The 14,934-nt window shown below is 46.9% G+C and overlaps 1 protein-coding gene across 1 annotated transcript in view; it reads right to left on the bottom strand.

The window, feature by feature from the left end:
• Positions 1–1,827: 1,827 nt before the first annotated feature.
• The window catches only part of FSTL1 (follistatin like 1), a 53,675-nt gene continuing 40,568 nt past the window's right edge, over positions 1,828–14,934 (bottom strand). The window contains exons 5-11 of the mRNA XM_058822411.1: positions 13,613–13,645; positions 11,891–12,021; positions 8,840–8,958; positions 7,985–8,097; positions 7,089–7,199; positions 5,284–5,381; positions 1,828–5,008 (exon numbers count right to left, since the gene is read on the bottom strand). Of these exons, the coding sequence (XP_058678394.1) occupies positions 4,964–5,008; positions 5,284–5,381; positions 7,089–7,199; positions 7,985–8,097; positions 8,840–8,958; positions 11,891–12,021; positions 13,613–13,645 (650 nt within the window). The 3' untranslated portion in view covers positions 1,828–4,963. The remainder of the gene's footprint in view (positions 5,009–5,283; positions 5,382–7,088; positions 7,200–7,984; positions 8,098–8,839; positions 8,959–11,890; positions 12,022–13,612; positions 13,646–14,934) is intronic.

A 14,934-nucleotide genomic window follows, 5' to 3' on the forward strand; every position in this document is an offset into this window, starting at 1 on the left:
GTTAATCCGTCACACACGAGTCTGCCAGGAGAAGCTGTCTGACGCTGGTCACTGATCGACACGGGGCTGACCCCTGTTGTACCAACATACGCAAACAGGCAGGTCAGGATCAGTGATTTCAGTTCATTGCTCTTTGAACGCAGGGTGACATCGCTGTAGTCAGTAATCTGAATATGAAGCAGCAGCCATGTGTGATAACTATGAGAAGATTCACAACCCAAGGGAACTTTTGCCTCGACTAAGTTCAGCCTTAAGAAGCTTTATTGCTTCCTTGTGATGCATAGAGAAGCCAAAAAGAAGGGAATAGCAATCTCCCACCTACTCAAAACCTTAATGTACACAAAAATCTTCATCATCTTAGACTGAAAGAAACACAAACAAAATCACAGTTTGCGGGTACCAGCCAAGAGTTTAAAATGTGTAAGTAGCAACAATGCTGATTTCAAAGGTGTCTAGAATACTATGGACAAAACCCATAGTCCACTTGTCCTTCCTTTGGTGCTCTTATGAACTCTGGATTTTATCACCACAATATTTTGACATGACAGCTCCTGTTGCTGAGACGAGGAGGTTGTCTATGCCCAGCCTTCAAGAAAGTGTGCCACAGTGGATAGGAATGAACAGGTCAATTTCCATTGGACTCCTTTCATTTGTTTTCCAAGAGTCTGTGGATTCACAAGTATAAGCCCTGATGTGAACTCAGAGATAGCTGCAGAACAGACACCTCACCAGTATTATTAACTTCTTAGCAACATAATTTTCCCCACTTTACAAATACTGTGCTGTTCTAGGACAGTTTACGTAAGCACAAGAGTAAGGTCATCTGGATTTTGCTTTTGTCTTTTGTAGTGCTTTAAGCCTGGCTCTCCTCAAAGTGTGTCCTGTAACATGGTTCAGGACTGAGTCTTATTATAGGTCTGTCTGCTCCTGTCTTCAGAGCTAAAGTTAATAAATACCTTACAAATGCAGTTCAGTCTCTTGATCTATCACTTAAATAGCCTATTTCTCAACCTGAAGCTTAACAGCTCTGGAGAATTGTGATTAAGGGTATAGTGCAGTAATTTAATACTCAGATATGCACAACTCCATAAACAGGTCAGAGTTTTTCCCAGGCCTCTACAAGCAGCGGGCAACAGAATTTTTGCTTTTCCTCTCTCCCACCTCAAAACCACTTTGCTTCAGTAAATATGCATGGAGCACAAGGCAAAATATTTGTAGTGCTACCTAGCTAAATTTGTGGCTGCTGCTTCCATTCATTTCTTCTTAAAATCCCAGGGAATCCTCACAGTAGAAATTGCAGTAATAAAGCAGCCTCACTTTGCAGTTGAGCAGTGAACGGGCAGGGAATGCCACAGAAGAATTGCATGTGCAGCAGCTGGTCCATGCTAAAGAGGCCATTTGGTGTGAAAAACAACATGGAGGAGCCAATGTTTGTGAGTTGTTTGGTTTTCTTTTGTAAACAGCTTTGGAAGGAGCACACCAAGTGGAACAAAGCAAGGCATCTTTCTCTTCTGTCAGACCATTATCTGCACAGAAGCACTGACGGCAGTGGCATTGCTGGGGAGATGAATAAACAGTAGGGCACTTCCTCCTGTCATTCACCACCACTGAAGGCTATTTCACTATTCAGTCACATTCTCAAGGCCTTTAGTTATTGTTTTTGCTTGCTTATGGGTTCTTTCCACCTGATTCCCCTGATTCTATAAAACAGAAACAGTCATGTCTTACATTTGTTTAACACACTGAGATCTGTGTATGAATGTGCAAAGACAGATTTTTTTTTTTTAAACAAGTTGTGTGGCTTGTGAAAAATAAACCAAACAAGTGTTATTTTTGAAATTTTGTTTCATTTATTTGGCAGTAATATCCAAACCCCCCTGCTTCAAAAAAATTACAAAATCAAGTAAAATAAGTGCACTAAGGAAACCTACGGAATACTGATAAATTTCACACACATACAGGAGGGAATATAAAGGGAGGAGTGGGACTTTTTTTGTTTGTTGCTTAAATTTGGTTTTTCAGGAAAAACAAAACAAAACACCTTCCCTGCCCCTTGTAGTCTGTACAGCTATCGTCCCAGAGGGCAATGGCTGAAATTCAGCACTTCCTTCCCCAGCAGCCTGCAGGAGTTTGTGAGTGACCAGCCTGCAGAAGCCTGAGCATTGCTCAGTCTGCGCTGCCGAGATGTTTTGGTCCCCTTTGAGAACTGCTGCCCTTATAAGGGGCCCCGCTTTCCACCATGTCCCTTTGTGGGGGCACAAGGAGGAAAGGCTTCAGAGGCAGCAGCAGCTCCTTGCAGAGGCACTGTTGCTGCACTCCCAGCTGCTGCCCTAGGCTACCCTGGGATATGTTGTATGGCTTCTTGGAGAGCTCCGCTTGCCGGAGACCGCAGCCCGTCCCTCCGCCCTCAGTGCAAGAGCAAGCTCTGTAAACCTCAGCTGCCAGCACACATCTCTGGCTGCCCCAGCAGCCACCCCCATCCACATGGCTGCACAGCCACAGCAGGCAGGAGGGGACAGAGAACACGGCACAGTGCAGCCTACAGAAGCCCTGAAGCCATGCATTTGCCTCCCCTTCCTGCACGTGCTCTGGTTTTCACAGTTGGAGATATTCCTGACTGAACAAGATGTTATCCCTGTCCAGGGAAAGCCTTTAAGGCAAGCTGTTGTGTTTTCTCTAAGGCACTTTAACAACCCAAGCTGGAAGGAAGTGATCTGGGAGGCACTAACTACCTTTTAGAGCAGGGCTGGAATAAAGCAAAACATTATTAACAATGTTCCTGTGACTCCAGATCCAGCACATGAAGCCCTTTCACTCATAGTCTTGGGAAGGAGCAAGCCTATGCCTAATGGGTGCTCCTATTTCACCAACCACTTCTTCCAGTGCCACCAGAACACAATTATTCTGTCCCAGTGTAGCATTGTGCACATTACCCTCAGCTCACATGGACTCATTCCTCTCACCTTCACAGGTGACAGCTACTCAAGTCCAGGCCCTCATGAGAAAAAAACCCAAAAAACAGTCTCCTGTATTTATGATACCAAAACCCCAATGCCAGGGTACATTATAGCTCTCACTGGAAAAGTGGCACGATGTCAAAGTTAATGCAAGTCCTCTGGCTTCACATCAGGAAAACAGCTCAAAGACCAGACAGCCTTTAACACATCTGGCTCATGGGAAAGAGCACAGGAGGGACCAAGCTTTCTTCTTTTCCTATACTTCTAGGTACCAATTCATTCCTCCTCTTTAAGAAAAGCACTGTGCAAGAAGGGGAGGTTGGGACTCAAGTCCTGCTGATCTTCACTCAAACTGGACATGCTTTTGCAGATGCAAGTGGAATTTTGCTTGAGCAAGCAATAGGGGCTGCAAGATACACAGCAACAACTGCTGAAGTTGCTCACAAGCAGAAAGATGGAAGTCACAAGTAGTGGATCAGGGCATATGCAACTGCTTGGGAAGCACAGCACAGGCATGAATGGAACATGGATGTTCAGGTGTGCATGAAGTACATTTGACAGCTGCATAAGAAAATCAGCTGAGCTTCAGGCTACAGAGGTGACTATCAACAAAAGAGCATTTCATTTACATGTAGGATCAATGCTCTGAGAAACATGTGGGATGAAACTGACCCACGAAGGAATGTGAGAGGGCTCAAAGGTGGTCTGATAATGACATTGAGAAATGTGTCAGTAATGAGGCTTCCAGCCCTGACTCCAAACTCATACCTGGAATCAAAGAATAACGCTGCTGCCTCACCCCAGAGGAAGGTGAAAAGCCCAAGATGATGCCAACAGCACAACTAAACAGTTTTCTGCATAGTTAAGCTTTAAGATACTGTACTAATGGGATTGCCTGGTCCCTCTGTCTCTAGACTGCTTTGAGCAATTTAGAGAGGCACGAGCACAGACTTTGAGCACACAATCAATGCTAGCTACAAGAGTGAGAGCTAGAGAGCTGCAGTGGCAATCTGTGTCTGGTGAAACTAATTACATCCAACCCTGTCTCTCCTTCCCACGAGGGACACTGCTGTCCCCCAGCTGGGAAATACCCTGTAGTGCAAGGCTCACAATTTGCCTGTGGTGTTTGTGGCAGCTGAGCACAGTGCAATACAAACTGTGCATGGGCATTACAGCACTGTCAACAACAAAAACCCACACGCTGGGTTTTCTTGAAAGATCTAGAGCTACAAAACATACAAAAGCTGAATCACTACCATAGGAAATAAAATAATAAAAAACCCGAAACAAAAAAAAAAGGGGAGTCAGCATGTGAATGTGATAAAAAAAAATATGATAGCACCTCTAAGGAGGGGGCAGGGAGAGAAAGAGTGAGATGAGGTCAAAAGGAACCATGTTGTGTTGGAGCCCACAGTGTACTGGAGGAGCTGCTGGGGACAGTCTGGTGGAAAGCAAGGAGGAATGTGCTGGACTTATGCCAGCATGGCACCACGAGTCCCAGGTGTCACACCAGGCTGACTAGCTTTGAGGAGCTCGAAGCAAAGGGTAAGGTCCTTGGATAGTGGTGCCCTGCAGCACACGTGTTCAGCCACAAAACTGCCAGGCCTGTATCTCTGCAGCCAAGGGTGGTGCTGACAATTGTATTGACTGAAAGCTTTTCTATCCAGCATTGACCTCCATCCTTTCCCCAGATCCAGAGGAACAAGAAATCCCTGTTAGCTTTTGGAGGGAGCAGCTCTCTGCTCTGGGGATGGGCCCCAGAGGCTGCTCTAAGTCCCTCCCAGCCTTCCAAGGTCCCAGCAATGAAGCTCCCTGAACAGGTGGGCTCTGCTCCCCTTTCCTGGCCCCATTCTTTGTGTATTACAAAACAAATAACCCATCGCTATACATGTAAATATCTGTGACTGGGCAACTGTAGCAGACACTTGTGCATACTGAGATCAGCACTGGAGGACAGGATGGCAGGTTGGGCCCATCCTCCTGGGCTCCTCCGCTGTGGAGGCCCCTTACATCTCCTTGGTGCTCATTCTCTTGGTCTTCTCAGCCGTCTCCTAGAGAAAAGAGAGCACAGAAGTGAAGCTCTACATTGACACAGGAATTGGTAGTGCTCTGAAGTCTTTGATCCATCCACAGACAGTGCCAACACTGGCTTGTAGCTGAAAGCCCCACACCTGATCTTGTCCCCACAGGCAAGAGATTTACTCTGCTCCTCCTTCTACCTCTTACTCCCTTCTACTTCTAGAAGTCTCCAAGTGACAGAAACAGAAGGAACCCATCTGGCAAGAGGAGGCTCAGTGCAAGCAGACCTTCCCAGCTTCATGCTGACCTGATGCTTCTGCAGTTCCTGAACGTATCTGGCCATCTCCTCCTCAGTCAAATCTTGATCAGGTCGGTGTCTCTGAGCAGGCACCTTCTCATTCCTCCCTAGAAGCAGAAATGGAGTTTAGTGTTTCACAAATAGGGGATGCAAATTTCAGATGCTGAACCATGAAGAACAAAGAGAGGCAGGTCAGGCACAGCATCCCTCAAGCTTAGGAAGCCTTTGCTGGAGGGTGGTATGGGTTGGCTATTTAGAAAGAGAACAGGCCTTGTGGCTGCCTGGGACTTCACAACTTGAGTGTACAATCTGTCCCTGTCTCTCCCTCCCATGTGACTGATAATAAAGCCATGTAGAAGAGGCTGCATATTATTGAAAAGAAACACCTATAATTAGCTCAAACATCTTGGCCTCTTGAAGGGAATAAATGGAAGCTCAGTGCAACCTAAGTACAATAACTGATATCTAATGAAGAGGTAATTTTACTCAATGAAGATGTAACTTGCTGATGTGTTTGATCTGATTCTTCAGTTTCATTATTCCTCTAACAATAGCCTCTAACTCCTCTGCTGCTCTGACATGGGCAGAAAGTCAAGGAATCGTTATGCCATTGCATGCTTCTGTCATGGATGCCGGGAACAAAGTAGGCAGCAAGAACAGGTGTTGCATAGCAACTTTGAAGGTTGTTTCTGGGGAGGCAACAAAAAGAGTCTCTCATTCTGTTGCTTTATCTATGACACCTACATGAAGCTCCTCTGGCAGCTCTATTAATACTACAGTTGTCTTTTCTCAGGTGAGTTCCTGCTGCTACAGCTAAGTCTGAGCTGAGGTGATCCTGAAGCCTCTGCTGCAGAAGATCAGATAAACATGAAAAGCTCTGTACACACTGCTGCTGTTTCCCTCTCTCCTACTCTGCCCAAGCTATAGATCTGAACCAGTATACTCCTGGCAGGTCCCACACAGCACTGAAATAAAGCTCCTGCAAGGGCCTGGTTTCTAGGGAAGAAGGATATAAAAATGCAGCAAGGACTGAATTTCTAGGGGAGAAGGCCAGAGAAATGCAGCACGATGCTGGGAGGATGGATGTGGCTCCTTGGGAAGGACCCATACATTTGCCAACACAAGGAAAAGGTGGCATTCCACTGGCCCTGAACTATGTGTGAGAAGGTGAAACAGAGAGCTGTTGTTCACAACTGCACCACGACCTCTCACAATTGTACCTGGCTGTGCAAGTTTAAGGGCCTTCCAAAAGAGGAACAAACAACCCTCCCTTACTATAGCACCATCTCCCTTCATCAGCATTATTCTGCAGTTTTTGTGGCAAGAAGCTAAAGTGCTTTCTTGGCATTGGATGAAGGTTCCTATATCCCCTCTTGATCAAGACAGGATCCTAGATCCTCTTTTACAAATTCCATAAACACAGATACGGGCATACGGGATATGGGCACGTATCCTGACTTGCTCACGCCTACACATACAGTAGCAGCCAGTGACCTATTTGGTTTGCACCAGCAGGATGCAGAGTAGCTCTAGTCTGGAAGACTTGTGCTGAATTTTCATGACACCAAATCCAAACTACAAACCCCATCAGCATTGCCCCGAGCCCAGTTACATAATTTCTGACCTCTGGAACAGTACCAGCTTAGGTTTGACTAACATGGAACAAGTGAGGGTTATGCAGAAACCAGCCATGGAGAAGCTGAGGAAAAGCTGGAGAGAGAAGAACCCTGGATAGCTGGTGCCTTTGGAAGGACACAGAGTGAGAATTCTTCTGTCCAGACCCACACACAGTAACTTTCTGGGGAGATACGGACCCTCGCACGTCATCGCGGTGCACACCCAGTTCCCACAGGCGCAGACGCAGCGGTTGCACTCCACCTGGGTCTCTGCTCCGTCCTCGTAGGTCTCATCTTCCAGGGCACACTCTGAAGAGGCACAAAACAAAGGCAGTGCTTGTGAGAGAGTGAGCAGGCTAAAGGAAACATACTTTGGAGATGCCTTGGTTGAAGGGGAAGCCTTCCTTCCCCCAACCGTCAGAAGTTTCCTCATAACTAAAATATTCATGCTGAATTTGGTGAGTGAAATCAGCCAAAATATAATTTGGGAAAGTCAAATCCTTTGTTTTTCTTCATCAGAAGAACACATTTCAATTTCTCAATTCCAAATGAAATCTCAGTGTTGGATTTGTTTGAATTTCCTTATTTGTTACACAAAGAAAAGAACTCCTGAAATGAAAGCTTGGGTTATTCTGATCTAGGTGAGGATAAGTTGGGGAAATTATTTGGAAGGATAGTGAACTTTGAGATGGTCATCAGGGAGGCTCTCTCTGTGAAAGGCAGAGCATAGCAGGACTTTGGTCTGGTCTGACTTTCCTAAGTTATCTGGCCATGAACTCCTCACATGATTGACCTCTGCACTGTTAAATACATGCCTTGATCTTACAAGCATACCATACCCATTCAACCTATGTCCTTGCTTCTAAAATCCAAACCTTTCTTATTACAAGAGCTGCAGGAGCTCTGGGACAGTAAAAGCAGTACTCTCAACAATGCAGGGAAAAAGGGTGCTGTTGGAAAAGAGGCAGGCATATATTAAAATTATCTCTGGCTGTGGAGTTACAGCACCCGATGTCTAGCCTGAAGCTGATCTCTTTTCTTTCCTCCCTTCCCAGGACCCCTCTTGTTCCCCAAGATAAGTGAGGAGTTCCTACTTTTCTCTGGTGGGTTGAAGGATGGGCTGAGGCACTTGAGAAATTCATTGAAGCTGAGCTTCCAGTCAGCATTTTCATCTGACAGCTCGATGAGGGCATCTACGCAGAGTCCCCTGAAAGGAAACACAGAGGCTTGTTCTGCACAGGGCTGTGCTAGGCCAGTGCCTGCTCCACTGTCTTCAGAGTGCAGGTGACTAAAACCAGTAATAACTAGGGAGACTCCAAGATGTCTGGCACAAGTGGCTTCTCTAAGGAAACCTCATGGGATACAGAGAAAAGAAGAACAGTCACAAAATACTCTGTCTGGCAGCGGGCTGGGCAGTGGGGGGATATTGAGAACAGCAGGAATGGGACATCCACATTTGTTGACATCTGCATAGTCACACAAGTAGAGATGCAAGCACAGCATAACCACAAGCAGCATTTTTTTCACACAGTGGCAGACAAAGAAAGAGGGAAGCCTCTCAAACCATAGCGGCCTATGAATGGTGTTTTCCCACCATCTTCCTTGCACTGGATGTAGCTATTAGGCAAAAGGAGAGGGCAGTCCCCAGGAAAGCTAATTTATTAGGAAATAGAAAGAAGATGACAAATCTTCTGTTACCCAACTCCCTTCTGGCTGCACAAGTGCTACATTTAGGGCAAAAGAGGATTGGAATACATGCCTAACATGAAGGGTAGAGACAGGACTGCTCCTCTTGTGTGTTCACACCTATTTAAGGTGGAAGCCACTTCCTACACAGTTAACTCTGCCAGTGCAAGCCCTAGCTGATATTTACCATGAGTGAATTTTCATCTTCCATTCTACCACATCTTCCCCCCGGTCCTCCCTCTGGCATCCTGTCCACTGCCCACCTGAGCAACTTGTTGGTCTCCTGGTCCATGTAGGTGGTGATGTTGATGGCAGTCTCATTCTGCTCCACAAACTTCAAGAATTCAGTGGAGTCCAAGCGAGAATCACCATCATCAAAGCTCTGTAGGGGAAGATGGGAAGATGTGAGAAGCTCTCATTTATCTGTTCAAAGCACCCCTTCCTTCTTCCACTTCCATACCTACATAGCATTTTGAAGCTTTAGTGAGACAAGTTCCATTATCCCTGTTTTTCACAAAGAAAGAGGCTCAGAGGAAAGCAGCAACATATCCACATTAGCCTCAGAATAAGAGAGAAATGATCCTAGCCTTGTTCTCACAGATAAGCTACACTGCCTCTCATTCACCTCCTGCTGCTTGATTTATGGCTCTAACCCTATTTCTTCTCTTTGTTTCAGCCAGCTCTTAGCTTTCTTATATACCTCCTGCCTTGGAGCAGACCAGCTGCATTCAAGGAGGTGTCAGCTTTCCAATATGGGTAAATCCAAAGCTGTGCCTGGACTCTGACAGTGACAAAAGGGAAAAATCACAGGAAGCAATTTTCTGCTGATACCAGGGAAAAAATTTAATGCAATAGCACAACACCTCAACTTCTTAAGGTCCTGACAAGACTCCTGGCACTGAAGAGCAGCAGCTTTAGCCCCAAAATCCTGGCTGTACTCCCAAAGAAGTAATTGCATTTTGCTTTCCTGTTTGGAGATGTGACACCACAGCACTGGGCACTCAGCAGGATCTGCTGTGCCCCCTCAGAGACAGCTGCATTGCTGTGAAGGGAAAATTAATCCTGCACACAGACTGCTGCCACCTAATTTTTGCTGTGTGATTGGGGCAGGTCACTGTGGCTCCTTGTGCAGTGCTCTCAGGAATGCTGGAATACACACTGCCTGTTGTTACCTCTGTGTGTTTCAGGAGAAACATCTAGGACTAGGGAAATAATCCTGTGTGACTGCTCCACATGGTAACTTCCACTAGACTTTGAAGCTGCTTTTTATTATGAAAATGACTGCAGTTCTCTTAATGACCCAGACTGTTAAGTGAGTTTTCTTGCCTTTCAAAGTTATGGTCTACATTAGGGCATTCCCACAGAGATTCTCCAAAATGGAGCAGCTTCCTACTACCAGTCTTGCTCCTCTTGAAATAATGTCCTTCAAGGTCATGACCTGCGTGACAAGTAAAGCACATCCCAGTGAGCCCCAAAGTCAGGCTTGCAGGAGGGAAAAGCTTAATGCCACATCTACAAACCTTCCCATCAAGGAGAAAAGGGAAAAGCTTCATTTCAACTATGCCTCCAGTGTTTCCTACATGCAGCACAGGAATCAGGCCATTTGCAGGAATGCAGGGCATGAAGAGCCCCACAGCTTGGCAGGACAAAATTCCTCCAGTAACAGCAGACATATGTTGCTGACACAAATTTCTGTGTGTTTGAAGCCATTTAGTTTGCTTTGCCTTGATTTGTCCCAAGTTGTTCAAAACTCTGAATTCTGCTTTAAAAATGTTTCAAAGCTTAAAGAATAAGGCAGTTGAAAAGGTGGATTACCACCTGATAGAGAATCACGGAATCATTAAGGTTGGAGAAGACCTCCAAGATCATCAGCCTTTGATTGAACATCACCTTATCAACTAAACCACAGCAGCAAGTGCCACATCCAGGTGTTTCTTGAACCCTTCCAGGGATGGTGATTCCACCACCCCCCTTTGCAGCCACTGTTTCCCCACCCTGTAATTCTGCCTGGCATTGTTGTGACCCAAATGCAGGACCCGACACTTGCCCTTACTGAACCTCATACTGTTGACCTTGCCCATGGAAATTCTCCCTTTGGAACGAGCAGAGGTATTTCATTGCCATAACATCTCCCACCCAGTGGCTGGGATCAGTGCTCCAGAAAAAGTGGGACAGTAAAGAGAACGTGAGGCTGCCTGCCTCTGAGCTCAGCCTCAGGATATCACCAGCACGCTGACAGGCGTGGGGACAGTGGGTGTGTGGTGACAGTGGAACAAGCCCATGGCTGGCTCATGCATTTCAGCAAAGCCCATGACCTGGGGAGACCCTGCAAAAGTGGCTGGGCACAGCATATTTGCAGGCAGTGGGACTAACACAGGACACTGCTGCTTTTTGGTGCTGGCAGGCACTGACAGGAGTGCCCAGGGCAGTGGATTTCCACTGCAAATGTGAGGATGTTCTGTGGAGCGAGGGGACCAGCTCGCTCCTCTGTCTCACCAGGGGGTGCCATTGCCATGGCAAATTTGCTTGCAGTGCTAACTCATGTCAGGCACCATTAATCTCTGGCTGTCAACAGCTCATGATTTAAATGCTCTCCCCTCTTCCCCACCTGCTCCTCCAGCTCCATCCTGAATGCTTTGAAGTCTCTGTCAGGAGCCAGGCATGAGGGGGAGGGACACAGCAGTGCATGTGGCAGGAGCATGGGAGAAGCTTGGGATCTGCTGGTTACAGAAGGGGGTGCAGATGGGCTGAGGGATAGACTGACAGGGAGGAGGGAGGAACAGGATTATTGCAAGGCCCAAGACTCAAGTGGCTTTCACTCTACAGAGTACTAGGGAACTGCCAGCTCTCAGCCACAACTGGGACATATTCCTTGAAGCCCCCAAATGTCCCTTATACCCACCTCAGCATGGCCTTGGCACTATCTAGACCAAAAAATCAGCAGCCCCTGCCACAGCTTCCTGCATTTCCAGCACTTTCACCTCTTTTCCTCTGGCATTTTATCCAAGATTAGTTCTCTACTCTGCTACAGGCACATGAGGCTTGTCCTCTTCCTTTTCCCCAGGGCAGATCAGACACCAGGAATCAGAGATGCTCCACATCTGGTTGTCACAAACTGTGTCAATGTCTCAGTCAGTGGCTGCTGCAGGCAGCCCATAACACATCAGGCTGTAGGACTTATCAGATCCCTCTGGTCCCCAGCTCAACAGGCACATCACACACTGGAGCCTCTCAGCTGGGGGCACAGCAGCTGTCATGCAGTGGCAAGGCAAGAAATGTTGTCTGGGCTTTGAGGCAGGTGCTGCTCTACTTGCCTTGAAATATTTGTCCAGGACTTCACTGTAGTTACTGCCCTTGGAGAACCACCCATCTGGGATAATCTCAGCTTCCAGCCACTGGATCACCCGGCGCCGAAGCTCGTCCCTGTCCGACTGGTAGCAGACAACTGTGATGGGAGACAGTGCAGCAGAAGGAAAAACAAGAGTGAGAGAAATCAGGGTGCAGGGAGATCACAAAGAGAGGGCTGGAAATAAAAGGCAGCCAGCTCGCCCTGATGGCAGCTTGCAGCCCCTCGGTCCAGTCCTTGGGGTTACATCACTGCCAGACCCAAGCAGATTTGACATGTGCTGAATAGTGGATGGGCTGTTGGTGACACCATGTGGCACGGCTGGAAAACAACACTCCTACCATGTGGCACGGCTGGAAAACAACACTCCTGCCAAAGCTCTTCCTTCCCATTCCTGAAGCTTGTGGAAGAACAACCCGGAGCTGACTCATCTTGGTGTGAAGAGTCCCAGACTGAGGGAGGAAGGTGACTGACAATGTCCCCAGGCTTCCCGACACTGCGTAGAATTGTCATTCAGCTGTCAACCCTAAAATACCAAAACCTCTATCCTCTGCAAGGGGGAAGACTAGACTGAGCAAGCCTTTCTACCACTCTGTCTCCAAGACTTGAATTTTAGGGCCTATTATCTCAGGAAATACTGTTTCTTCAAAGCCCTGGTTTGTCCACTCTGACTGGAAATGAGAGGGGGTCAGGCTGGGCTTATTCATTCACAGTGCTTGCCAGTGTCACAGGTTTCTCCAGAGCAGTTATCACTTTGTGTGCTAATACAAACTGTAATTTAGAAACAAAACTGAAAGCCTAGCTGGGAATTGTCACACCTTTGCTGCCCAGTAGTCAGCAAAGCCAGAAAAGGAATCAGTGTGCATTCATGTCACTTGCACACACTAACGATCTTCTGAATCCAGTGACTACTATCACAAGCAGATGGAGAGATTAAAGAAATCAGCTCTGTAGGGATTCTGCATGTTTCATTTTGTAGTTCTTTAAAACTGCTTTAGGGTGGTGACCATGCTCTGACATGGTCCTTCCTCTTTAGTTTGTGTGAGACTTTGCTCTCATCTGTTAAAGTTGATGATTATACAGCTCCAGTATTTAGAGGTCATGAATAGGAAAAGGCTCTCCTGATGACAAGCCATGGCCCTAAAATCCAGTGTTAAGTACACATGGCAATCAATACATAAGGGGAGAAACCAAGCACAGGGAATCAAAGAGACTTAAAATTTAGGTGATCATAGAATCATTTAGGTTAGAAGAGACTCAAGATCATCTTGCTGGCTGATGGTACAGGCAGTTCAGCTGTACCTGACTCTCTGCCGCTGCACTCATTGGTTCATCACTCCTAAAGCAAAGTTTCCTTTTAAAAGAGTGCTCCATCCCTCAGTCTGGGTGATGAACACAGTTTGAGTCCCTGGGGGCAAACTGGGTTTCATTGCACCTAGTCTATGCTGAGTCCCTGAGACATCCCAGCACAGTGAAAAGCCCAGGAGATGTATGAGCTCTGAAAGGTTACCCAAGAGTAAAGAGCTGGGCAATCACCTTTCAGCTGATTTATCAACTCAGACTCTTGTACAGCCCATTCAGGGTATGCTTTTTACACAGAGCTCTGTACCCCCCAGCACACCCCCTACCCATCTCCCAGAGCACACAGATTCATACAGAGGCCTCAGCCAAACAGGACACAGCTTCTTACCTGGACTTGCAGCTGGATTCTCAGACTTCTTCTCTGTTAATGGAAAGACAGAAAAGGACATTTCTGATACAGTGTGAAGCAATACAAATCTCTTCCCACCATGGGTAAAAGCAGACGAGTCTTTGGGTATATGCGGGCCACATACATGATTGAGGGGCTGGAATCCCTGGACCATGAGGAATACTGAAGACAGTTTAGACCAAAGAATTGAAGGCTCAGGGACAATCTCATCAATGTTTATAAATCTGATGGAAGGAAATGAGGAAGACTGCACCAGACTTTTATCCATGGTATTCAGTGACAGGGTAAGAGACAGTGGGCACACATTTAAACACATGAAACTCTGTCTGAACACAAGAAAATCATGCAGCTACTGTGTGTGTGAGTTAAACAGGCCCACTAATGAGGCAAAATCCTTGCTCCTAAAGTTATTGAGGTTCCTTAGGAACATGGATGATAGTATTGGTTTTAGGAGTTTATCCTCAGAGCATGACTTTTCCTCAGCAGTTAAACTGGGACACTTATCTGGCTGAATCCAAAAGCTTAGAGTGAGGCAGCAGGAGCAAAAGGTTGCCCTGCTCTCCTGAGTGCCACACTCCCAGAAGCTTGGGGAGACAATAGCTCCAAGGTCCCCCCACAGTCAAGGTGTGAGGATTTTGAGTGCACTAATGAGGGCCTTAATGACCCTGCTGGCCTCACCTAGAGCCTCCATCCAAACTCTCTAACTGTGAACCACGAGGCTCCATTTCATATCTGATTCCTCAACTCCTAGTCCTTGCCTGTGATTATCATGTTGTAGCCATGCCTGTCTCCAGCTCTGTTACAACCACTCTCTTCCATAGACTGTTGATCCAGGCTCTGTCCTGGTGGCTGTGTTCCCACCTTGATCTCAGCCCTGCTATGTAGCAGGCACAGGGCCTGCAAGGGCCCTGTGGCGAGCAGAAGCCCAGAGATAGGAAATGCCAAGTCATGGTGAATGGCTAGAAGCCCCAGTTCTGCCTTTGGACCCCTGCTTATCTCTCTGGAAGCCCATGGGTCACTTTCCTCTAACCCTTGCCATTGGACCATTTCTGATCCCCCTGTACCCTGTTTTAGGCTGGTTCTGGTAGAAGAGCTGTCGCTGGAACCCTTCACAGAAGATTCATTTAAGACATCGCTGTGGAACTCTAAACTGCCTTCTCCTCTCTCTCCCTGTGTCTGCCTGCCTAGGCACCTAGCAAGCTGAGAGCTGAAATCACAGTGAGCTGATAATCACTAAAGAGCTGATATCCCTTAAGCTTGCTAAGGTTGCCTGCAGCTGAGAGCTGCCAGGGAATCAGACA

The sequence above is a fragment of the Ammospiza caudacuta genome, chromosome 2 (genome assembly GCF_027887145.1).
Source record: "Ammospiza caudacuta isolate bAmmCau1 chromosome 2, bAmmCau1.pri, whole genome shotgun sequence".
In the NCBI taxonomy this organism is placed as follows: domain Eukaryota; kingdom Metazoa; phylum Chordata; class Aves; order Passeriformes; family Passerellidae; genus Ammospiza; species Ammospiza caudacuta.